This window comes from Capra hircus, chromosome 6, assembly GCF_001704415.2.
Source record: "Capra hircus breed San Clemente chromosome 6, ASM170441v1, whole genome shotgun sequence".
Classification (NCBI taxonomy): Eukaryota; Metazoa; Chordata; class Mammalia; order Artiodactyla; family Bovidae; genus Capra; species Capra hircus.
Window position 1 is genome coordinate 69,298,306 of NC_030813.1, and position 24,704 is coordinate 69,323,009.

The 24,704-nt window shown below is 39.6% G+C and overlaps 1 protein-coding gene across 1 annotated transcript in view; it reads right to left on the reverse strand.

Annotated features, from left to right (window-relative positions):
• SCFD2 (sec1 family domain containing 2) overlaps positions 1–24,704 on the reverse strand; it is a 399,990-nt gene that overhangs the window by 228,310 nt on the left and 146,976 nt on the right. The window contains exon 5 of the mRNA XM_005681611.3: positions 13,924–14,173. Coding sequence (XP_005681668.2) covers positions 13,924–14,173 — 250 coding nt within the window. The remainder of the gene's footprint in view (positions 1–13,923; positions 14,174–24,704) is intronic.

The following is a 24,704-nucleotide window of genomic DNA, read 5'->3' on the forward strand; positions in this document are numbered from 1 at the left end:
AACTTAATAGAAACCAAACGACAACAGTAGCTGTATAGTGTGAAGCGTATATAGCAGTCCCACAAGAGATGTAATATTATTTGTTGTTCAGTCGCTGAGTCGTGTCCGACTCTTTGCAACCCAAAGGGCTGCAGCATGCCAGGCTTCCCTGTCCTTCACCATCTCTCAGAGTTTGCTCAAACTCATGTACATTCATTTTAAAGATAGACTAGCGAAGGTAACGAGAGAATAAGTAACTTGTCCAAGATGACCAGGTAGGAAGCACACTCATGTACAAGTATCACCCATGTGAGGTTGACACAAATATAAATGCTCTAGAGATGTCACAAGTCAATACCGAGGCGCAGGGCCACTTTGGGCTGGAATAATTAGAGAAGGGGTAAGAAAGGCAATGCTATTGTAGTTGCATTTGGAATAAGTGGGAGTTTTACAGGTAGGAATGGAGAGGCAGGGGATGTATTTTAGGCATAAGAAATGGTATTGAAATATAGCACAACTGGAAAATATTATAGAGTTGAAAATAAAACTGTTTAAATCCTAAGAAGAGAACACTTGAGGTTCTGAAACATACTATTACATGTATCTGGATCTAAAGCTTTTCTCATTCTCATTCTCCTTCACTAGCATTTTGTAACTTTCCTATTTGCCACAGCAATAAGAAATGATCACAGATTCTTCTATATGTATGAAAAGCAAAAGGTGCTCAGGCTAGTCAGCTCCTGCCTTGAGAAGCAAAACTTCAGAGCCAGTACGCAGGCTCATGTTCCTGTCAATGGGCACACATGCCTGATGACAGGGCCTCAGGTTACACATGAGCAGACAAGAGATACATGGGGCTGGGGGCAAATCCCCTCCTCCACTTTGTATGATACATTACGTATGCCAAGCCGTTTCCTTATCAGTGAGTACCTAATAGAATACTGTAACTTAGGAATGCTAGTTTCATGACCAAACTCCCTTGGTTTAGGTCTGATAATTAGGTGTGGAGGTGCGGGGTGAAGGGGCTGGGAGCAGCAGATGTGGTGAAAAAAAAAAAATGTTATTTTAGAAAACATTTTTGGAGAAATGGTTCTGTTCAGAGTAGGAGGGGGAAAGTTTGGGAGAGCAGCCAGAAAGGGCTACAGAAGCTGGCTGAGGAGAGATTTGCTCAGAGACGTTAGTCAGGGCGCTATGGCTGGATACTGCTGACAGGCATTCAGGAGGAAAGCTCTCCTGCCCCGGTGATTCTGTCCATGGGCCACTGAACTTCCACAGATGTTCTGTGGCCGGTTTCACCCTTGATATATTCAGGTGGGAGAAGAACTGTCAGTAGGCCTGAGGTTTAAAAGTTAAGTCAAAAAATGTTTTGCCTTCCAGGTGTGGCTGAATAACAGCCTCACTACCTGGCCAGGAAACAAGATAAGGGGACAAAAGAGAAGATGGACAAAGAAATAAAGATGGGAAAAAAAAAAAAAAAAGAGGAGTAATGGAAAAACAGTGAATTTAACCAAAAACCTCCAGAATTCAAAATCTGGCAGCACAAAAAGACTGCCAGATTTAGTATTTAGCACAAAATAACAGTTCCATCACTGGCTGGTAGTCTTTGTTTTCACTGCATGAATCATTTTCTTCACTATATTGCAAACAATGGGATTTCAAACTCTCTCAAACTCTTTAATGTTCTATTCTCTTCTCTCCTCCGGTAAAGCTGCAACCTATTTGCAGCGCTGCAGTGTCAGATGAAAACTGGAGCTGAGCCAGGCCTGCTTTCTCATTCCCTCCTTCATTCAATAAATACTGTACTTAGGAAAAGCCTTCCATGTTGCTCCTGAGCATAGCTGGTGTTTGAGATACAATGGTGAACCACGCTGATGGAGTTTATGGTCTGGGGCAGAGGGAAGGCAGACACCAATCAATTTATCACACAAATATATAATAAACTGCTCACTAGACACATGGTGAGGGTGGAGGCTCTGAGCTAGCAGGCAGGGGCACAAGGCTGAGCCCAGGACACGTGGTCTGCCTGAGCCGTGCCCCAAAGAGGTTACCTGGATTGGGGTGGGGAGTTAGTTGGAGGGAGTGTAATGGATTTAAGGAACTGAAAAGCCTGTGGCTAGAAGAAAGGGTATGATAGAATACAAAACCTCCAGAGTGAGAAGGTGATTGTGGAAAAATGTCATTCTACTGCTCTGAAGAGTCCAGTGCAGAGGGTGTGTCCCTTTGGTCCAGACACGGAGGACATCGTGGGTGGAGCACACTATTTAGTAACTGTTTCTAGCGCCTCCCTACCCTGGAGAGTAATGACCCAGATTTTTTTTGAGCCTGATCGTGTTCATTTTTGCTCTTCTATTATTTTAAGCAAAATACTGATATTTTTTTCACTGCCAAATTGCAAAACAAGAGCCATGTCATTAAAAGGGCCAATCAAAAAGCCAACATATCTATGTTCCCAGAGCTTTTTCCTGGATTTTTCACATGTTGAATCTGCATTTTAAATAAATGATAAGGCATAACTTGGCTCAAGAGAGAACTGCAAAGATAAAAACAATAAGGAAGTAATTAGAGATCTGATATTTTGATTGTTATTTGCACATACCCTACCAAGAAGTTCCAACAAATACACTCTGGTGGTATTGCTCTATTTTAAACTCTGCATAGTGGCCCTGACACAGAATGGTGTCAGCACTTGCAGTCGAATATCTGGAAGGGCTATTGCTCTGAAATGCTACAGTCGCTCTACATTCAAAAGCCATTAAATACCGATTTCTATAATAAAAGGCTGTACTCATCTCAGATGATGTCATGTTGTCTGGGCTTCTCCATTCTCCAGGAGAACAACTTGAAATAATCAAGAGTACAGTGTGCAAACTCCCCAGGTGACCAGTTTTCCGATTTCTCTCGTAGAAGTGTGAGATTAGGTGAGATTAGGAGGGAGAAAGCGAGAAGAGGGATGGTAAGCAAGAGGTTCAAGTTTAAAAAAATAACAAAGGGAAAACCATAGAAAAATCTGGGAACAAAATTTAAAGCATTCTTCCTTTTTAACAGATGAAAACATGTGCTTCACTTCTTGTACATCAAAGAGACACTCTGAATACTGTAAACTGTAACTCACAAGTGTGCTTGTTGACATAGTGCATTGTTTCCACACTTGGAAAGAAAGGGTGTGCATTTCCAGCGAAGAAGTATCCAACCACATTTTAACTATGAAGAAAACTTTTTTGGCCAAAGATTGAATTCTTTGCAAGGTGGTGATTTGTACACAAAAGAAACTCAATTCTACATCACTGTATGCAATAAATAAATAAATAAATCAGATTTAACTGTTTTTCTTAACCACAACAAAAATAAGGAAAGAAAGAATACAATTATTTCAGAGTATAGTTTGGAAAAAACCACAGCATTTAAAATGAAAATTCTAATGCATTTTACACATTGGAAAATGTTAATTGTTAATGAACACTGCATCCTATCAGTTTCCTGTTCCAGATGGCTCTCTGTCAGGCTGGCAACAACTCAAGAGCCTGACGAAGAGGTGCAGGCATATGTCTTGTGTTTAAAATGAAAGGAAAAAAAGCAGAAGGGGGCTTCATTTTATAAACACTTCAGTGAAAATTACCATTCCATTTGGGACCAATTCACTCCAGGTGCTAAGAACAGAATAAACAGGCAACATATGAAGGCAGAAAAAGTCAGGTTTCCATGGGAATTACATTCTTGGTTACGTTTACAACTAAATTTCAAAATACAAATGAATATCACCATGGTTGTACACATATGTTCTCCTTCTGGTTTTTAAAATATTAATCTTCTCTCCTCACATAATAAAATAATATTGGTGTCTAGAGCCTGTTGTGTCTCTTTTTAATTTTCTTTTGCCAAAATTCTAGGCTGAACTATTTGTATCTAAGTGTTTTCCCTCCTACCCAAGGTCCTAATGGTCCTCCTCTTTGGCTGAGAGAATTCTCCTTTATGTGCATTTCCTGGTGGCTCAGATGGTTAAGAATCCACCTACAATGCAGGAGACCTGGGTTCAATCCCTGGGTTGGGACAATCCGTTGGAGAAGGAAATGGCAACCCACAGCAGTTTGCTTGCCTGGGAAATCCCGTGGACAGAGAAGCCCCTATTCTCCTTTATGTTCTGATTAAGGGTAATTTGACTTTTGAGGGATAGTGTCTCCTAGAACTCGGGACATTAGTTCAGTACCAACATTCTCAACAATTAACTTTCCAGTGTTAGTTTCAAAAGCCATATATGACATTATTTCTGATCCCCTTTATTTTAGGCACTCTGACCTTGACAGATAAAATACAAAACAAATTTAAAACAAAAATCTCACCTGCCACTTTTACTTGGGAGACTTATATGGGATCTGAATTTCTACTTACCAATAGGTCACCAAGTACACATCAAAATACTAACAGTAGTTTTCTCTCAGTAGTGGGTTCATAGGTAACTTTAAATTTTATTCTGTGTTTATTAAAGAGTAAAAGATAGTCCAAGTACTCTACAATGAACAAGTATATTTCTGTAATCAGGGAAAAAATCCAATTATAAATATTTTAGAAAATGTATAAACATGAATGGAGTTTTAAAATTCATCCAAATGATAATCATTGTCCTGCTAATACTTATATTCAAAAAATTACATATAATTACACAGTCATACATGACAGGCACAATTATGGCTACTTGAGTGTTGACAGCAATTATATGGTGAAAGCAGTTTGAGGTCTAAGAATTTTCCCAGCTGTTCTGATGCTGTTTTCTAAAACATTAGTGAAAATTCCAGACAATGATTTTTAGGCATATAAACACCTACTCCTGAAGCAATTATTCTGGTGCCAGTGACATCTTCATCCATTTACAGGCAAAGTACCAAACTCAAGAGGGAGAAGATAAGATACGTTTTTTAGATATAAAGAAAGAAACTGGTTTATTTGCGAATGTCTTCACAATGGCCATGCCTAGCATTTGTACACCAGTGTCCCTTCCTTTGTGGAACTACTCCAGTCCCTATTCTATTAGTAAATGGTAATGCTGGACTGTTGATCACAGTCCACTGCCCGTTCTCCATATCCTGCCCCCGTCTCTCTCCTGCCTACGCCCCAATGCAGTTATAAACTCAGGACTCAGCCTGGCCACAGACAACCCTATTCCCCTGGCAATGACGACTGGAAGTCAGTCAGTTTCATGTCTTAGGATTGAAAAACAAAAACTCTCCTTTTTCCTGAGTTGTTGTTCTGAAATGACAGAAGCCAGGAATGCCTTAGAGGGATGAGGGGGTCACATGGAGGCAGTTGTAACAGGAAAGAATGAGGCCAGTACTCAGGAGGAAGATGCAGAGTGTCCCGATCATACCTCTAGAGTCCCTGAACCCTCATTCCTAAACACAGCTCCATCTCCAGACCTGCCGTTTGAGCAAACATGAAAGGCAAATACCAACCAGGAACACAGGTTAACAAAACACATGACTGAGCACTAATAACCTTAATAATACAGGTGCTCTGATTTAAAATCATCAAGAACAGAATTAACAACTCAGTCCGCAAAAAAGGCGAAGACCATGAGCAGGCAATTCACAGAAGACGAAATACAAATGGCAAATACCTGATTTTCATCAATATTCAATGAAATGAAATTTATATGTGCCTTCTACACTGTTCTTTACATTTCCAAATTTTCTACAAAGAGAAAGTATGACTACAATAGTGGAGGGAAAACCTTAAAGATATTAAAATATAAAATTAAATTTCAGAATGCTAACCTGGTTATCAGTAAGCTGCATGAATGGGTGGGCAGGGGTGGAGCGGCCGCGGGCCACTGTGTGCCTGGGGCACAGGGAGCACTGCTGGAGAACTGTGAACAGAGAAGGCCATCTCAGAGGAAGCAGACACGGCCGCGGGGAGAGGCCACAGCTCTCGGAGCTGAGGTTGAGTCAGTGACTGCTCTGCTTCCCTCCCGAGATGACAGTGACGGCCTGACAGAGACAACGGTACTGAGAAGGAGCAGGCTTAGAGGTAGGGATGGGGGTACACTGAATCTGATAAAAATAAAAAACAAATGAAGCTAGAACCACAGAGCGGCAGCGAAAGAAGAGACCTAAGATTCACCTAATAAGACTCTCAGTTTACAATGAGGAAGCTAAGTGACTTATTTTCAGGTTACACACCAATGAGGATTTTCAGGAATAAACATTAGTCCCCTTCTCCTCTGTGCTCTTTCCGACTACAACACTCAGTCACTCCCATCTGATCCACAGCTATATGTTTAAGAAAACTACGCTGTATTCCATGCATTCCATTTGCTGTCTTTCATGACTGGGAAATGTATAATCTAATGTGCAATTAATAAGAATCAGCAATTATTAATTGCTCTGTCATACACACAATTATTACTATTGGCATCATGAGCAGACATAAAAATTAATGATTTAGACAGTCTGTCTCATGCCTTTGTGCATATATAAATACCACTGCAAGAAGATCTGTTCCACTGTCTTAATTAAGAATGATCATTTTTATGATCTGGCATGAAAAAATTAAGTACTTGAGAAAGTAATTTGCAGTAATCCCTTAATATCTTTGCAAAATTACTTAACTAGTTAGCTACCTTAATAGGCAGCTCTAAATATTTTTCTGCACAGCTTGTGATGTATTTTAAATATGAACTAAACATTGTAAACTTCACTTGATATAGCCGTTTTGTAATACATGCTGCAGTTAACTATTTTAATATGTTGGACAGTAAAACTAAATGTAACAGTTCCAACATTTCTCATGGGAGTGATTTAGGCCAGACATATGTTCTTCATCAGCGTTTCCAGCAGAAATCTTAGAAATCAAGAGGAAAAATAGACCCTATTATACCAAACAGTGTTACAAATCATAATGGAAAACAACAGTCTTAAAAGCTGTTTTGTTTTGTTTTGGTGCCCTGAAACAAGAAATCTGAAACACTAGAAATGAAGGTACATGCCTTGATGAAAAGTCTAATGCTGGAATGCCACAATAACTGAGAATCCATAAATTAAAAGCAAGAGATGAAGCAGAATCTTTTCTGAAATGAATTTTCCCTGTATCCTGAAGTCTTTCAGCTGAGTGAGTAGTGGATTCTCTAGTCATGGTTTTGTAAACTGTCACCTCCTGTAATGAGCTCAAGTTTTCACTCAACTGTGGGTAATGTTTAAGCTGGCAATGAACTTTCAGGATCACTCTGCTAGTTACCGTGGCAACATCCTTATCATTGCCAATGCTCAAGGTCCAAGGAACAACTTTTCAAGGGAAAGATATCTGAAATCTTGAAAACTGTTTTTCAACTGAAATAGTGCCCTTAAGAGTAGAAATCTGCAGAAACCTGTGTTTTGAAATTTGATAAATTACTGAGGGGAAGCTGTGAAAGGAGGAAAAAATGCAGAGGTGACAGAGGAAAGGAAGCACAAAAGAGGAGGAGTTCTCATTAGCTCCTCATCTTTTACAGTCCTCTGTTGGGAAGTACTTCGTATTTTACAAAGAAGACTGACTTTCTACAAGGCTGGGAAAAGTACTTGACCAATGATGAAAAATGCTTTGTTTGAAAGAAATATCTCTACTAACATAATAAACAAAATGTCTGTGCCTTATGCTGATGGAGATGAAAGTTTTCATAATAAATTATCAGCCATGAATGGCAATAATAATTTTATATGGTCTATGTTTACCTGGGATTTCTTTGGAGGGAATGATGCTGAAGCTGAAACTCCAGTACTTTGGCCACCTCATGCGAAGGGTTGACTCATTGGAAAAGACTCTGATGCTGGGTAGGATTGGAGGCAGGAGGAGAAAGGGATGACAGAGGATGAGATGGCTGGATGGCATCACCGACTCAATGGACATGAGTCTGAGTGAACTCCGGGAGTTGGTGATGGACAGGGAGGCCTGGCGTGCTGCGATTCATGGGGTCACAAAGAGTCGGACACGACAGAGCGACTGAACTGAACTAATGTTTATCTGAACTTTTTCAAAAGAGAAAAGCTGTCATATACAAATCATTGCAAATAGGCTTTTACGTTTGGTTGTAGAATGTGACTTTGTTTTGCTAAGGACAGGGGCATATACATGCTTCCCATTGGCAAGCAGGCCTGACAGTATCATAAGCTGCCTTCTACAACCAAGTTCTCAGCTCCCTCCTCATTCGAAGTCCTCTCTCAGATTTCCATTAGAGAACACAAGCGGATGCCAGATGAGAACTCTCTAGACTGTTCTTACCTTCAGCCTTTCCTCATCTGTCATCCATGGTTAATCTTAAACGGGGCAATAGGCAAGTGAGGAGGAACAGAGAAGAAAAAAACTCAGGAAACAAGATCCCTTAACAAAGTTGAAGATGATTTAAAAAATCATGGTCCATCATGAAGGTAATTTATACATTTTATTCCAATCAGTGTGAAGTTCTGATTATTCCAGTGAGAGTAACAGGAATCCTGCCATTATTTTATATCGAGGTTTGGGGAACTACATAGGAAAGGGAGCATGACTAAAGATCTTGCTAGGAAAAGTACCACCTTCCCAGAAATTGAGGGCAACTGAGGCACCATTCCTTCCACCAAACTGACTTTTCATAACATTTTCAAGTCCTAAAATGTCTTGGTAAAATTCCTACTGATGCTCAAGTTCTGGTGTCGGCCTTCTGTGCTGGGAAGCTCTTCTCGTGGGAGTGAGTCAGACTTTCTGGCTGGCTTTATTTTCTTGATATGTCTTCCTAACATTAAGCCCCAAATTGCTTCCTAGCATTTTCCATCCAATAGTCAGAGTTCCGTGGGAGGTCGACTTCCACTTAGATGGTATCTTTACAGTATCGATTTGGAAGGAAAACCTATGCTACTTCACTGGTGAACTCACTGCAGATTAAAATGTAAACGAATGTGATTTTTCTTTTAGTTAAAAAAAAAAAGTCAAAAAAGGAGTTCATGAGATCTGTAGCGTATAATTTCACTGCCTAGCGATCTTTCAGATTTCTAGTATTAGAGATTCAAAAGCTTTTCTCTATAATAGTCAATACCTGAAGCAATACTAGCCTAAAGACTGCAACCTGTACACTGTCTTGTATACTGGATACTAAAATCTAAAAAATATATATATATAAAGATTGCAACCTATAAGCCTACAGGCTGAATCCTGCCTTTCAGTAAGATCCCTTTGACTCATGCAGTGTTTTAGAAAATGAGCCAACTTCATAGGCAAATGATTACAAGTCCGAAAGTTGTGGTCTTCCTAGGTGAAGAAAAAAGGGCAGATTTCACTAGCATATTCCTTTGACTTTCATCCTTCCTCCCTCCTTGCCTGAAGCATGGCTATAACACATGGAAGCGGAGTATCCACCTCATGACCATGATGATAGAATAAATGAAGGAGGAAGCCAAAAAGAGTGTGAGTTCTGCTGCCTGTTTCTGAACTTCCTGCTGTGGAAAAAAAAAATCCCTGTTTATTTTTATTTATTATTTAAGCTAATCTAGTAAATTTTCCATCACATATAACCAGGTACAATCCTAATACAAGAATACAGAAATTGATAATCCCAAATTATCAACAGGAAGTAAAATAAGAATCTAAGAAATGTAAATCATAGTTTCCATGGTATTGTCATGCTTCTCTCTTGAAGCACAGTTTTTAGATATTTTGAATCTTTCATTCCCTAGCATTACACTGAACCTAAATAAATAGATCTAGCCCCTTTAAAGACATGGAAAAATTAAAGACAGGAAATATAAAAATTCAGGAAAATAAATTGATTAATATAAAAATTGTGTACCAAAAAAAATTCTTTTTCCAAGAGTTCTGGTGTCAAAAACTATATACGCAAGTTTTGTTTTTCTTTGTTTCCTGATTCCAGAGCCTTCTGACCAACACACCTTAGTGCACTGATTTGCCCTTAATAGTTTACAGGTGTGCCAAGCTGCTCCTTCACTTCAGGTCACAGGTCAATAGGGTAGGGCCGGAAGTGATCAGAGCCCCTGCTGCTGGTTTCCTCCCACAATAGCCTGTCCACTCACCATGGTAGGCTATGCAAGCATTCTCATTGTTTGAACGCATCGCAGTGTGAAAAGGCTGGGAAGCACTGTCTATAAGATAGCTAGATGCTCGCAAAAAAATAACAGCAATGGGAAAAAATTACCTATTACAGTAGTAAATGGATCAAAAATTAGCTCATACACATAACATCGTTTTATTCTCAGCAAAACCATGAGTGGTCAATAGGCTGCTTGCATTTATTATCAAAGTTCAGAGACATTAATTTGCCCACTAACACACACGGAGAGGAAATGACACAGCCAGGACTTCTGAGTCAAGGATTTCTGCTCTAAGTCTACACTTTTCTGATATACCTCCCCGTATGAGGACAGTCCAAGTTTGCACAGATCTTTAAAATCAGTGTTTTGATTTCATAGCCTAAAGAAAGTTCAAATGGTTTTCCTTTGTTTTCTCTTGTGACTCCCATGCAAACACTAACATATATAGAAACCGATATTCTCTTTGAACTTAGCAAGACTGAGAAAGCACAACACTAAATGACACATTGAGGCCATATCAATTTTCTTTTTGCAGCTCCCATCCCTGACACCCAAGAGTCAACCTTTGTTATTCTGTGTGAATAGAAAGGAGTTTTTGCCCACTATTTTCCCCAAGAGTACCTATTAAAAAGAAAATAATAGCTGCCGTTGACCATCTTAAATTTTGTTTTGTTTTTCCAATCACAATTTCTCATTGCCCTTTCCATAAAAGGGAAGAATAGAGATGAAAGACACTGTCAAAAGTAAATTACACTTTTAACATATAAAAGGAAATATGAATTTTAAACACAGCACAATTATTGTCAAGAGATACTACTGAAACAAAAAGAATTTAAGTTTGCTACTCCTGTTTTAGAAAGCTAGACAACCAATAGATTTCAATGACTAGAAAAAATATTTTAATTTCTTTATAGCAATGCGGAACAAAGAGGATACATGCACCAAAACAGGACAGTACAAGGAAATATCTGTAAGTAGCTATTGGGCTTCCCTGATAGCTCAATTGGTAAAGAATCCGCCTGCAATGCAGGAGACCCTGGTTCAATTCCTGAGTTGGGAAGATCTGCTGGAGAAGGGATAGGCTACCCACTCCAATATTCCTGGGCTTCCCTTGTGGCTCAGCTGCTAAAGAATCCACCTACAATGTGGGAGACCTGGGTTTGATCCCTGGGTTGGGAAGATCCCCTGGAGAAAGGATCTTTACAGATAGATTCAAAAACACAAGTAATATCTACAATATTAACCAAATATTAATTCACTGTTCAGAAAATGAGCATGCACGGCATAAAACAATAAATGTAGGCAAGCATAAGTTACAGAATACAATATTCAATGGTTATGGAAATGAATTTGTGTCAGCTTTAGGTCTCATGTTTAAAGACATGGGCTCCAGACTCAGAACACCTGGGTTCAAGTCCTGGTTCTATCACTTAGCAGTTGTGTGATGATAACACGCTTCATCTTCAGTCCAGTATTCAACTTCACTTTAGAAAGTATTGCTTTCTTGATTCTATCAACAGTTAAGATTAGTAAAATTACAACATTATACGAAAAGCACAATTCTTATATTGATTACATGCTTATTTTCAATAATACCTTTAAATCTCATCAACCACAAAATGTGCAGAAGACGTAAAATAATTTCTGCCACCCAGTAACAAGTAAGTCAAGACTAAAAGTTGGAATAACGTTAAGTGCAATACTGTGGGCCAAACTAACCTAGCTCCATGATAGGCTAAGCACATTTGGAAGACAATTCAGTTCTTCCAGTACATGCTGGGCATGCCTTGTACTGATACAAGACTGAGTCACCACTGCCTCAACACCATCCTATTACTCCTTATCTTGAGATGTAGGTTAAACATTCTCTTCAGCAGCTAAGTGTAAACATAAACCCTACTTCTCAGGCCACATCGCATTTCAACATACTTAATAAGAGGCATATCTATACTGGCCAAGTAAAAGTCTATCTTCAGAAAGCAAGTCCTTTTTGTGTCCACAGAAGTTGACCAATGCACACATGTTCCACTGGCAAGGTAACTTCTGTCAAGTTTAGACAGCACATCTTATTCATCTATTTAAATTGCACATTCAAAGTTAATTTGGGTAGGAACGTATGCTTTGTATTATAAAACAATCAGCCACACCCATGGCTGATTCATGTCAATGTATAGTAAGAACCACCACAATATTGTAAAGTAATTAGCCTCCAATTAAAAGAAATAAATTAATTTTAAAAAAGATGTCTCAAAAGTTTAAAACTGCACTAAAACTTTCATAGATTCTTTTTTTCACCTTCAACTGCTAAGCTTACAAATTTTCCTGATATATAAATACAAATGTACAGAAGTGTTTTCCATCGTGAAATCACATTTATAAGCAAGAAAATGCAATATCCTGAGCAATCAAAAACAGAGAAACTAATAAAGAATGAAATTCTGGGTCAATAAACACCTTGAGCAAATATCAAATGAACACTCTGACTGCTTGACCTTAATTCCCAAAATAATACAGTAACTCACTAGTGCTGCAGAAAAGCTAGCCAAACACCCTCACTAAAACATACCATGCTTGTTGTCTGTTTCTGGAATTATGTGTGTTAAGAATAACGTCCAATTACACTCTCCTAGCATTCAAATCGACTTTGAATCAAATCACTGTTCTAAAGCTTTATACAAACTGTATGAAGCCTTTCTAAGTCAATATTCATTTATAACCAAACACACACATGGAATCACATACAGCGCTGTACCTTAATGAAATGGGAACAACTCCCACAATTTTCCTTATGTAGATTTTATGTTGGCAAGCAGGTTCTGTACTGAGCAAGGAAATGCTTCACTTCTATGGGAACTTCATTCAGTTTCCATCTCATCAGGGTTTCATTTTCCATGACCAGACATAGGAAAGGCCAGCAGTGGGAAACAAAGGAAAGCACATATGCACAGGACACTCAGGTGGACAGCAACACAGCTTACTTTTGAGCAAGCTCCTCCACCCAGGGAGGCAAGACAGGGGACAGGAGGAAAGGTCAGGAGATACGTTAGTAACCTACCAAGTTGAGCTTTCCCCAGTGGAAAGGTCTAAACACACCCACACACGCTCAAGAATGAATGTCAACTTGGTCTGTTTTTATAAAGTATTTAAGTTTCACATGTAAGTTTTAATAACTTCTCACTGTCAAACAGACTCAGGCTCAATCCATACTACTGGCAATAAGTTTTACACAAAATATAAATAACATTGAATTTGATATGAAACAATAGAACTGATTATCTCCTTAAGTTAGGCTTTCATAAGTTTTATCACAGTTCTTATTAGAAGTGAAAATGGTTAGATTTTATGACTTTTAATTAAATATTTTCCCCAAATCAGCACAGTCTACTTCACTGGGATATTTGGGTATTATTTTGAATGCTATCAATTAACTCAGATTTAAAATGAAAAATGGAAGTATAAAACTATTCTTGAAAATGTCAATTTTCATCCTATAACATTGTATAATATCTTAGGGAAACGGGTTTGCTTTTTCTAAGCTTGAAAAGACAATCTCAAAGAGAATACGTCATCAGAAACCTTTTGAATAGGATGCACCATATTTTATTTTTTCTTAAAGATATTACATCTTGTGAGAATTTTGCTGTTTTAACAAGACTTAGGTTCTAAGACTATGAATTCTAAAAAAGCAGCTAGAAGGGCATTTTACTACCACAATTGGAAAAAAACAATTACTGCAATAAAAACTTCTAATCCTAAAAGCTGACTAGCATTCATCAGGCCTCATGAAATTCTAAACAACTCTAATGAAGATAGTTACATCCTCTTTCCAAAATGCCTTTATTTTAAAACCTGTTTTCTGTATCAGTGATGTATACGTCCTCTATTTTTGTTAAACACTTACCTGTGATTTTCTGCAGCAAAGGTGACAATTCAGACTCCTCACAAAAGACCTGAGCCAACGCTTTCTTCACTTTTTCTTCACCTTCCCCCAGGTCTTTGTCCACTGAGCACTCTCCACTGACAGAATAAATATATAGCAGGAGGACCAGCAGCTCTTCGGGGCTGTAGTCATCATTGGTCCTCTGGTTCAAAGGCTTAATCATGGGCAGCAGCTGATTTAACACAACAGACATTGTCGATTCCCCAATGTTCTGAAATAAAAGGGGGGATTGGACATATGTCAATCTGTACAAAGGTGTAATTTATGCACTACATGAGTCCAAGGATAGCATGCAAACAAGTCTGTGATGTTCACTGACTAGATGGGTTTTTTATTTGTTTCTTGTCCTGGAGAGAATACTGCAGGAAATTTGGCATTAGAGCTGTTGTTTTTGAAAGATCTAGTTCATCAAAAGGCTAGTCAAGTTGCATACCCTTTTGTATTATCTTACATATTTCTTAAACAAATAAGAGCCCATGTATTCTAAAAATAAAAGTGTAAGTACTTCAGACACTAGAAAATGTAAATATCTGTAAAGTAATGTGATTAAAAATAAAAACATGCCAGCACCTATGTATACAAATGAATGCTGACACTCTTTCAGAGGAATTACTTTGGATTTTATAACCTATTCTTTTTAATATTCTTTAAGTTGGCAAATATGAGTCAGAATAGATTTTTTAAAAAGCAACAATGAAAAGTCATTTTCTGCTAAATCTGGTCAAAGTGGGTAATGACACTTCAAGATATCTTTGCGTTAGTCTGAAGGTATGGTGATGGACAGGGAGGCCTGGCATGCTGTAGTCCATGGGGTCACAAAGAATTGGACATGACTGAGTGACGGAACTGAATTGATTCACCTTTAAACTTAAAAAAAAAAGTGTGCTTTTAGATATTTCAATTTCCTGAGTGATATTTAGCAGAGAATTTCAAAATTCCTTTCAAGTGATAATAGCATCGTAGTACTGAGTGAGTTGCATAGTTTCCAAGGCACTATGCACACTGCTTGTACAAATTCTAAGGTTTTTGGTGAATAGATAAATCCTTAACTTACAAGGTGATTTAATTTTATTTATAATCTAAAATGACCCTATAAAATAAAGTTCAACTATTTGCATTTATATTAAAATCAGGAGCTAAATAATCAGAACTTGCAACTTTCACATGATTCATTCTGAAGCATTCCCTGAGCATCTATTATGTTCCAGGTACTACTCTGGGTCTGGGGAATATAGCAGCGAACAAAACAAATCCTCTGTTCTCATAGAGTTTACATTTTAGTGGGGGAAAACAGACAAAAAGCTAAAGAAGTAAAATATATAGCATATAAAATGTTGGTAAGAGCTATGGAGAAAAATAAAGCCGGAATGAAAGATGGGACATTAGGGTGTGTTTGTTTATGTAGGTAAATATGTACTATTTTAAAGAGGAAAAGCCATGTTAAGAAAGGAGTATTGAAATAAAGAAAGACCTATAGAAACTCTCTCTCTTAATGAAGTTGACAGTAAGCAAGCTGAATTTGGTTCTTATTGGGATAACTACCCAAAATGAGCTTTTCTAGTCAAGTCATTCCTACACCTGGGAAAATTTGGATATATTATCTCAAGGTTAAAGTTCACAATTAAATTCTTTGGTACATGAGAAACAGCTGTTTTTATTTCCACTAAAAATCTTGGACGTTCACAATGTACCAAACAAAAACAAAATGAAATGGATAAAAGTACAACTGGAAAAGAACAGAATGGAGATTTTACTGTTACCTGGTAACAAGACATGGTTTACCAAGTATAAACATACCCATGTCTCAAAGGACATGGCTGAAAGGTTTGAAGGCATCCTAGGACTGTCCTGTAGCCTTGGGAATCTCTTGAGAGGAACTTTCAAGTGTATGTTCTTTGCTTTACATACTGTCAAAAGCAATTTAAAAGAAAGGAGCTGTGTGTTAAAAGAGGGGCTGTGGGGGCTACAGTTTTCGTTTTTTACTTTTTACCCTATCACCAACTCCTGGATGTCATTAAGCAGATTCCTTTATTGCTTTATGACCCACTTCTAAAAAGCAGGTGTACACATCAAGTATCTGTCCTGTAGGAGCCCTGTGATTCCCTTCCCAGAGCAAAAAATACTTTTTTGGAGACAGTTATAAAAAGTAAAATGAGGCAGGGTAATCATCATAATGATCTGAAAAGACTCACTCACTACCATCCAGCCATTACAGCATCAGTTTTGAGTTACTGATCTAAGATATGCCTCTGCGGCTCAGTGGCGAAGAATCCGCCTGCCGTGCGGAGAAGGCGATGGCGCCCCCCTCCAGCACTCTGGCTCAGTGGTGACAATCCGCCTGTCATGTGGAGAAGGCAATGGCGCCCCACTCCAGCACTCTTGCCTGGAAAATCCCATGGACGGAGGAGCCTGGTAGGCTGCAGTCCATGGGGTCGCGAAGAGTTGGACCCGACTGAGCAACTTCCCTTTCACTTTTCACTTCCATACATTGGAGAAGGAAATGGCAACCCACTCCAGTGTTCTTGCCTGGAGAATCCCAGGGACAGGGGAGCCTGGTGGGCTGCCGTCTATGGGGTCACACAGAGTCGGACACGACTGAAGTGACTTAGCAGCAGCAGCAATGCAGGAGACACAAAAGAGGTGGGTCTGATCCCTGGGTTGGGAAGATCCCCAGCAGGAGGAAATGGCACCCCACTCCAATGTTCTTGCCTGGGAAATCCCATGGACAGAGGAGCCTGTTGGGCTACAGCAAACAGTTGGACATGACTGAGCAACTGAATACACACACACACAAACACACACACACCTGTCACTGGAGAGCAAAATCCCTCCTCAGTGATACTGTGGTGGACTTCGGATTACCTGGTCATACTTGTGCACACCAACTCTAAAAGGCTTATTAATGCATTCTACGTAGTTAATAACTGAGATGAAAACAAAGCCAAGAATACTAATCAGTCTACAGAGGCATTAGATATGGTGGAAATAAAGAGATTTCATTTCAAAAATCCAGAATCCACTTCTGACTATTCCACTAACTAGTTTCTTAACTTCTTTGGACCTCAGTAAACTTCTTAGGAAGTCTTTATCTCTGAAACGACATGATCTGTCAGGAGGATGACTGAGTTCTTAAGTCATAGTTATGCTAAGATTTCCATTTCTACTTTCTTCTCACTCCTTTAAAAAAATTACCAGTGATGGTAGAATAGAGTGAATCATATTCTCATTGTTTGCTACACAACAAAATATAAATACTCAAAATAGCAGAGCTTTACTATAGGGAGAAATGTAGATGCAGAAACATTGCACATACATGTGTAACATACGCTGATATACACTCATGTATTTAATTTTGTCTACTGAGAAGATCTGGAAGTAGTGACATCCCAGTAGCAATGGGCACCCCAGTGGTCAGATCTTAGTTTCTAATCTCACTCTCCAATAATAGGAACCAGAGATCCTTGGAGAAATGGCTGATTCTAGGGCTGGGGCAGGAGAAATACAAGAAGAACCTGGAATATCTTATAGTGCCACAAAGTAAGGAAATCCTTAGGAAACACACAAATGGGGACACATGAAGAGGACACAAGAGACAACTGGAAGCCCTCCCAGTGGCCAAGGCTGGAACAAGTTGAGCAAGAGAATAATTAAAGCAGTAATGGATTATAACCCAAAGTGTAAAGTAAATATGCTTCACTCCAAACTGATACGAATAAATGACTGCATTAATAAATGCAGGAGAAGACACAAACCTTCCTTAACAAAATAATTCCAGATTACTTACTATATAGGATACTTCTCCTCCAGGAGGTAGAACTTAATTGCCCTACCTCTTAAGTATAGGCTGAACATAGTGACTTGCTTCTAAAAAACTATGTATGGAAAAGGGAGGGAAGAGTGACTTTATCTTAGGGGATCAAGGTTAATGTCACCAGTGATGTCATAGTGATATCATGTGTCCCTAACATGATGTGATAAGAACAGCACTTCATTGTTTGCAGTATTCTTCTCCCAAACCCATAAACCCATGAGAAAAACATCAGATAGATGCTGGGGGACATTCTATAAAACACCGGACCAGTACTCCCCCAAAACTGTCAAGGTCATAAAAAATTAGAACAAAAAAACCATCACACACTACATGAAACAAAGGAAACACAATGACTAAATGTAATGTGATGTCCTGGATAGGATCCTGGAACAGAAAAGGGACATTAGAGAAAAACTAGTGAAATCAGACCAAAGTCTGGAGTTTATAGTTAAGAGCTATGTACCAATGTTCGTTTCTGAATTTCGATGAATGGTTGTAGATACACAATACTGTAAAGTGAAGGGTACACAGAAATTCTCTGTATTATCTTGACAATTTTCCTATAAATCTAAAACCATTCTGAAAACATTTATTGGAAAGGGAAGAGGATGGAGGGGGGGAAGGGAAGGACAGTAAGAGACAAAGACAGGTACATTCTGATCTTCTTTCTATCAGATTGAAAATTCCAGGAAGACTGATTTTGGCATAGTATAAGGAAGAGGGCTTCCCAGGTGGTGCTGGTGGTGAAGAACCTGCCTGCCAATGCAGAAGGCATAAGAGACACGGGTTCAATCTCTGTGTGAGGAAGATCCCCTGGAGGAGAGCATGGCAACCAGTATTCCTGCCTGGAGAATCCCACGGACAGAGGAGCCTGGCAGGCTACAGTGCAGTGTTGCAAAAAGTCAGACAAAACTGAAGCAACTTAGCCCACCTACCAGACTACAGAGCTACCACTACTACTACTATTGCCTACTACCCCATGGACATGCTTTTTACCCAGCAGAAGTGATTAAGGGAATGAAATACCTTCCAGGAATAAGAAGCCAGTAGTCTCAAAGGAAGGAGCAGCAGCCTACACACACTGGATGTGAAACCAGATTTTGGAACCTAACTGCAAAATTAGTCAAAGGTTAAAGGCAATATAAACATTATTAAACGCTGCCATTAAAAAGCACATACAGAGTAAACCACAAAGAAAGGGGGGGAAATGGCTTATTTATAAAGTACCAGGGATTAAATTTCTCACTCATTTTGATATAAATGGGCTTACTGGTGGGAGGTGGAAGACTGGAGCTGTGTCTGGAATAACCAAAAAAAGAATTTCTTTTTTTAAAATTCTGCAGACTGGGACTTCTGTTATTCTTGAATGAGTCCCCAGTAACTTCATACAAAAGGTCCTCTGTAAAATGTATGTTGTCTTTAGAACAGCCAAGTTGGGGGCTGAATTAAGATCCCTCTGCAAAGTCAGTCAGTCTCTGCTGGCTGGCTCTGCAGGCATGAGGTGTAAACTGGCCATGTGTGGTATGGCTACAGAGCAGACTGCTGGTTCCACACCTGCCCCTCTGGGGCGTGAGCCTGAGGACCCTCAGGGAAACTCTAAGCCATCTAAACTGCTGCTCTGCTGAGAACCTGTCTGCAATTCCTCCAACTTCCGCTCAGTTAGGGGGTGCAGGCTCAAGGGATGGTGCCAGTGTGGGGCCTGAGGGAGTAGGTGAGGCCCTTCTGATGCCAAATACCATTTGTATTAATGGCCTTTGCTGTTCTTGCATTAATACTTGCCACAAGGCCTTACATCCCCATAACTAAAGCCATTCTGCTTTTTGGGGGAGGGGATAAGCTTTATATGCTCCAGGGAAAATGCAAAAGTGTAACTTGCTTTGTACAGGATAACTAATTGCTGCCCTCGTGCATTCATCAACAAATATGCATTGTATACATACTATGTGCCCTACACTGTGCTCCACAAAGCAAGACACAAGGAGCTCACAGGAGAGTGAGGACAGGAGTAAACAGTCATGCTGCTGCTGCTTTAGCAGAGGGATTCATTCACTCCGGAAATAGAGCCGAGGAATACCTACATCTTTGAAGAGGTAGTACCTCAACTGTGTCTTGAACAATCAACACCTAATATCATGACAGAGCAAAGCTCTGAGAAATGAGTGATGGGTTAGGATCCTTTGTTCATCCCTTCAACAAATATTTAATACACACTAGTGCGTGGTAGGCAAAATAATGCACCTCCCCCAAAGAGACCCACACTCTTGTCCCCAGAACCATACATGTTACGTTATATGACAAAAGGGACTTTGCAGATGTGACTAAGGTTATAGACCTTGAGATGAGGAGATTAACCTACATTATCCTGTTGTTGTTCAGTCTCTCAGTCCTGTCTGACTCTTCCCGACCTCAAGAACTACAGCACGCCAGACTTCCCTGTCCTTCACTATCTCTTGGAGTTTGCTCAAACTCATGTCCACTAAGTCGATGACGCCATCCATTGATATGATTTCCAATCCCATATTACAGCATACCTTTAAGAAATTACTACTTGCAGTGTCAAGGTATCGTATCAAAACATAGTATCTGCAAACATCTGAAAAGGAAATCAAAATATTCCTGCCTTTTTCAACTATGTATCTGCATGAAGCTGGATTTTCTTCAAATGCTTCAACCAAAACAACATATGGCAGCATATTGAATGAGGAGGCAAATACAAGAATCCAGCTGTTTTTCTCTTCAGGGAGACATTTAAGAGATTTGCAAAAATATGAACCAATGCCATTCTCATTTTTTCTTTGGTTTGTAAATACTGCTATTTTTCATAAAATATGTTATTTATGTTAACTCGTAACAGGTTTGTTGTTATTTTTAAAGGAATTGATAAATAAACATTTTAAACTTTTCTCAGTTTTAATTTCTACTATAGTGAAAATTAATATCTACTGGTTTAAAGATGTCACATCTAAAAAAAAAAATTTCGTTGCTTTGTGTGTTCTTTTCCCCTTCTTATATACCATCGATCCCTTGAACCAGAGCTTCTCAAAATTATGTGGATGTGGCTTACCTGGGGCTTTTGTTAAATGCAGATGTGAATTCACTAGGTTTGGGGACAGGACTTGAAGATTCTGCACATCTAATAAGCTGTCAGGTGATAACAATGCTGCTGCCCAGTGGACCACATTTTCAGTGGCATCTGGACTGGACTATTCAACAATTTCTAGACTGCAGGGTATATGGGAAATAAACAATCCTGTTTGAGTCACTGTATTTGTGAATTCCTCTGATATCTCATCTTAATCAGAATGCTGCTGCTGCTGCTAAGTCACTTCAGTCGTGTCCAACTCTGTGCGACCCCATAGACAGCAGCCCATCAGGCTCCACCGTCCCTGGGATTCTCCAGGCAAGAACACTGGAGTGGGTTGCCATTTCCTTCTCCAATGCATGAAAGTGAAAAGTGAAAGTGAAGTCACTCAGTCATGTCAGACTCTTAGCGACACCATGGACTGCAGCCTACGAGGATCCTCCGTCCACAGGATTTTCCAGGCAAGAGTACTGGAGTGGGGTGCCATTGCCTTCTCCGAATCAGAATGCTAATAACTCATAAATCTACATCTTCAGCCAAATTTCTCTCCTTTGCTCCCTAGCTATACAGCCAACAAATGAACTTCTCATATATCTCATTAGCAAATTTAATTCAACTTGTCTAAAACTGAAATGCAGATTTTTACCCCAGATTCTGTTCTGCAGTCTATACAGTCTATACCCATACTGACTGTGTGGTACCATCACTATTCCAGCTGGACAAGACTGAAACTTGGGAGTCTACTTGGGTTTTCCTTGTCCCTGACACATCAAATCAGCCACCAAGGCCTGATGATTTTATATATCCATCTCCTCTATTTCTTCCTCTACCACCTAGGTTGTGAGGACTAATATTTCTAATCATGACTTATCTCATTCTGAACCAAAAATCTGATATCCTTCAAGATATTTCATGGTTTCCATTGTCTTCAAGATAAAGCTTTTACATGATACACACATTTCTTTTGCTTCTGTGGCTCTAATTGACCATTCAGCCTTATCCATCATGAACCCTTTCCTTCCAGGCTACATTTTAGTTTAGCTGAACTACAGGCTTATATTGCTGTCCAGGATGTTTTCGGCTTTTTGCCCCCATATTTTCCACCTGTTCGCACAATTATCTCCCCTGATTTTCCCTGTGTTAAGTGTACTACTCTATAACCCCTGAGAAGCCTCTGTTTCCCTCTACTATGGTTCTTACCACCTTGAACTTCATAACTGTTTATTCATGTCTCAGTTCAGTTCAGTTCAGTTGCTCAGTCGTGTCCGACTCTTTGCAACCCCATGAATCGCAGCATGCCAGGCCTCCCTGTCCATCACCCAATTCCTGGAGTTCACTCAGACTCACGTCCATCGAGTTGGTGATACCATCCAGCCATCTCATCCTCTGTCGCCCCCTTCTCCTCCTGCCCCCAATCCCTCCCAGCATCTTTTCTAATGAGTCAACTCTTCGCGTGAGGTGGCCAAAGTACTGGAGTTTCAGCTTTAGCATCATTCCTTCCAAAGAAGACTGAAAAATTCTTCATGGCAAGAAACACATCTTATTCCTAATGGCATCTCCAGCATCTAGCTCAGTCCTTTGAATAAAGGATCAAAAGTACACTCATCTCTATAGTGAAGTAGCTGACATCAGAAAAAGAGAAACAAACATCTACAAAAATATTATTATTATAGATTACTTCATTTAATCCTCCTGATTACCCTATAACATGGGCATTGTTATTTCAGAGGAAGAAATTAAGGTTGAGAAAGATGACTTGTCAAGGACATCGGCTGGTGAATAGTTGAGCTGGGATCCACTTAAGACTGTCTTTCTCTAAAACTGAGAACTGATCCATTACACATTTCCTCTCTGGAGCTTCCCAGTCAGAGGAAAATCCGAGTTTGTGAGGGAAGGGGATTTCAGACCCTTGAAACAGGCTCCGAAGCCAGGATTCTGACTGGGACAAATCACCAAGGGAACCCAGTAAGTGAGATAAATCACACAAGCAAGAGCAGCAGTAGACCAACTCAGCATGTCAGAGGAGATCTACAGACTGGCAGCTCTTTAGAGCCCCCCAGGAAGGTAGATGATTGGCCTCAGAACCTCATTCAAGGCTAAAAACCCCTGGTGGAAGGATATGTAGTTGCAATGACAATGTTAAGAAAGAATTTTTCATTCAGAGTGTTTCCATGCCATATTTACCCGCCATCCCTAAGCCCAAGGGACAGCTGACTGAGGCTTAGGTCAGCCAATGCCACACGGCAGTGGCCTCCAGTTCTGTGTAGCTGTCAACCCAGTGTGTCCTTTACAAACCACATAATTTTCTATGTACATCTACAACTATGTTTAAAAAAAGAAAGGATGGGGCACACTGAAGAGATATGCCCAAAAAGGAATCAGATCCTGAAGTCATCAAAGAAGGTGGAAATGGTCTCCAGGAGCAGTTGATTTAAAGATGGCAGACTGGGGTCATGGTCTGGGCTTCAGAGGAAGAGCAGCAGGAGAAAGTGGTAGATCAATGGTGTAGAAGTTGTTTAAGCAGGCTCAGTTCCCTCAGCAAGAGAAGTGGGAAGAGGCTAAGACACAAGGAGGATAAGAGGAAAGATCATTCAGGACCACATAGCCCATTGTTAGAACCTTTGCTTTTCTTCTGAGATAAATGAACTTCCAAACAGAGGAATGGTATGATCTGTTTTACAAGGCTTGGTAGGACGAGGGATAAACTGAGAGATTGGGATTGACGTAAACACGCTACTATGTATAAAATAGATGCCTAATAAGGACCTACAGTATATAGCACAGGGAACTCTAGTCAATACTCTGTAATGCCCTATATGGGAAAAGAATCTAAAAAGAGTGCGTATATGTATATTGACTCATGTATTTATACTTTGCTGTACACCCAAAACTAATACAATATTGTGAATCAACTATTAAAAAGAAAAGGCTGTTACCATCACTTACAATAGCCAAGATGTGGAAGGCACCTAAATGTCCATCGACAGAGAAGTGGATGAAGAAGATGTGCTACATATTGAAAGAGTCATTTCCTAGGCAGGTTGATAAGAAGTCTAGGGGTCCCCAATGAGAGGGGGGTCTGGAATCCCCAAGGAGGAAGAAAGGACGAACTTTTTTCCTCTCTACATTCCTTAGGATTATATAACCATAATGTATTCTGCCTGAGACAGTCTCTGGATTAAACCTTCTGGCTAATTCCGTTATCTTAAAGTGTAAATTATGGGAGTAGGTCTGGTGAGGTCTTTACAACCTCCAGACATTCTTTGGATTCATTGGAGAGTATATAACTTCATTGCTAACACTAACAAGTGGGTACTCTTTCTATCCCCTTCTGATGCCTATGTCAGAAGCTTTCTCTATCTCCTTTATACTTTAATAAAACTTTATTACACAAAAGCTCTGAGCGATCAAGCCTCGTCTCTGGCCCCGGATTGAATTCTTCTCCTCCGGGGGCCAAGAATCCCGGCATCGTGATTCAACAACAACCTTTCAATATGTACAAAGAAATATTCCTCAGCCATTAAGAAGACTAAAATAATGCCATTTGTAGCAAATTGGACAGACCTAGAGACTGTCATTCTGAGCGAAATAAGCCAGACAGAGAAGGAGAAATATTGTATGACATCCTTTATATGTGAAATCTAAAAAGAAATGACACAAACGAACTTACTTACAAAACAGAAACACACTCACAGACTTAGAGAATGAACTTACAGCTGCCACGGGGAAGGATGAGGGGAAGGAACAGTTAGGGAGTTTGAAGTAGACATGTATACACTGTTATATTTAAAATGCATAACCAACAAGAACCCACTGTATAGCACATGGAACTCTGCTCAATGTTACGTG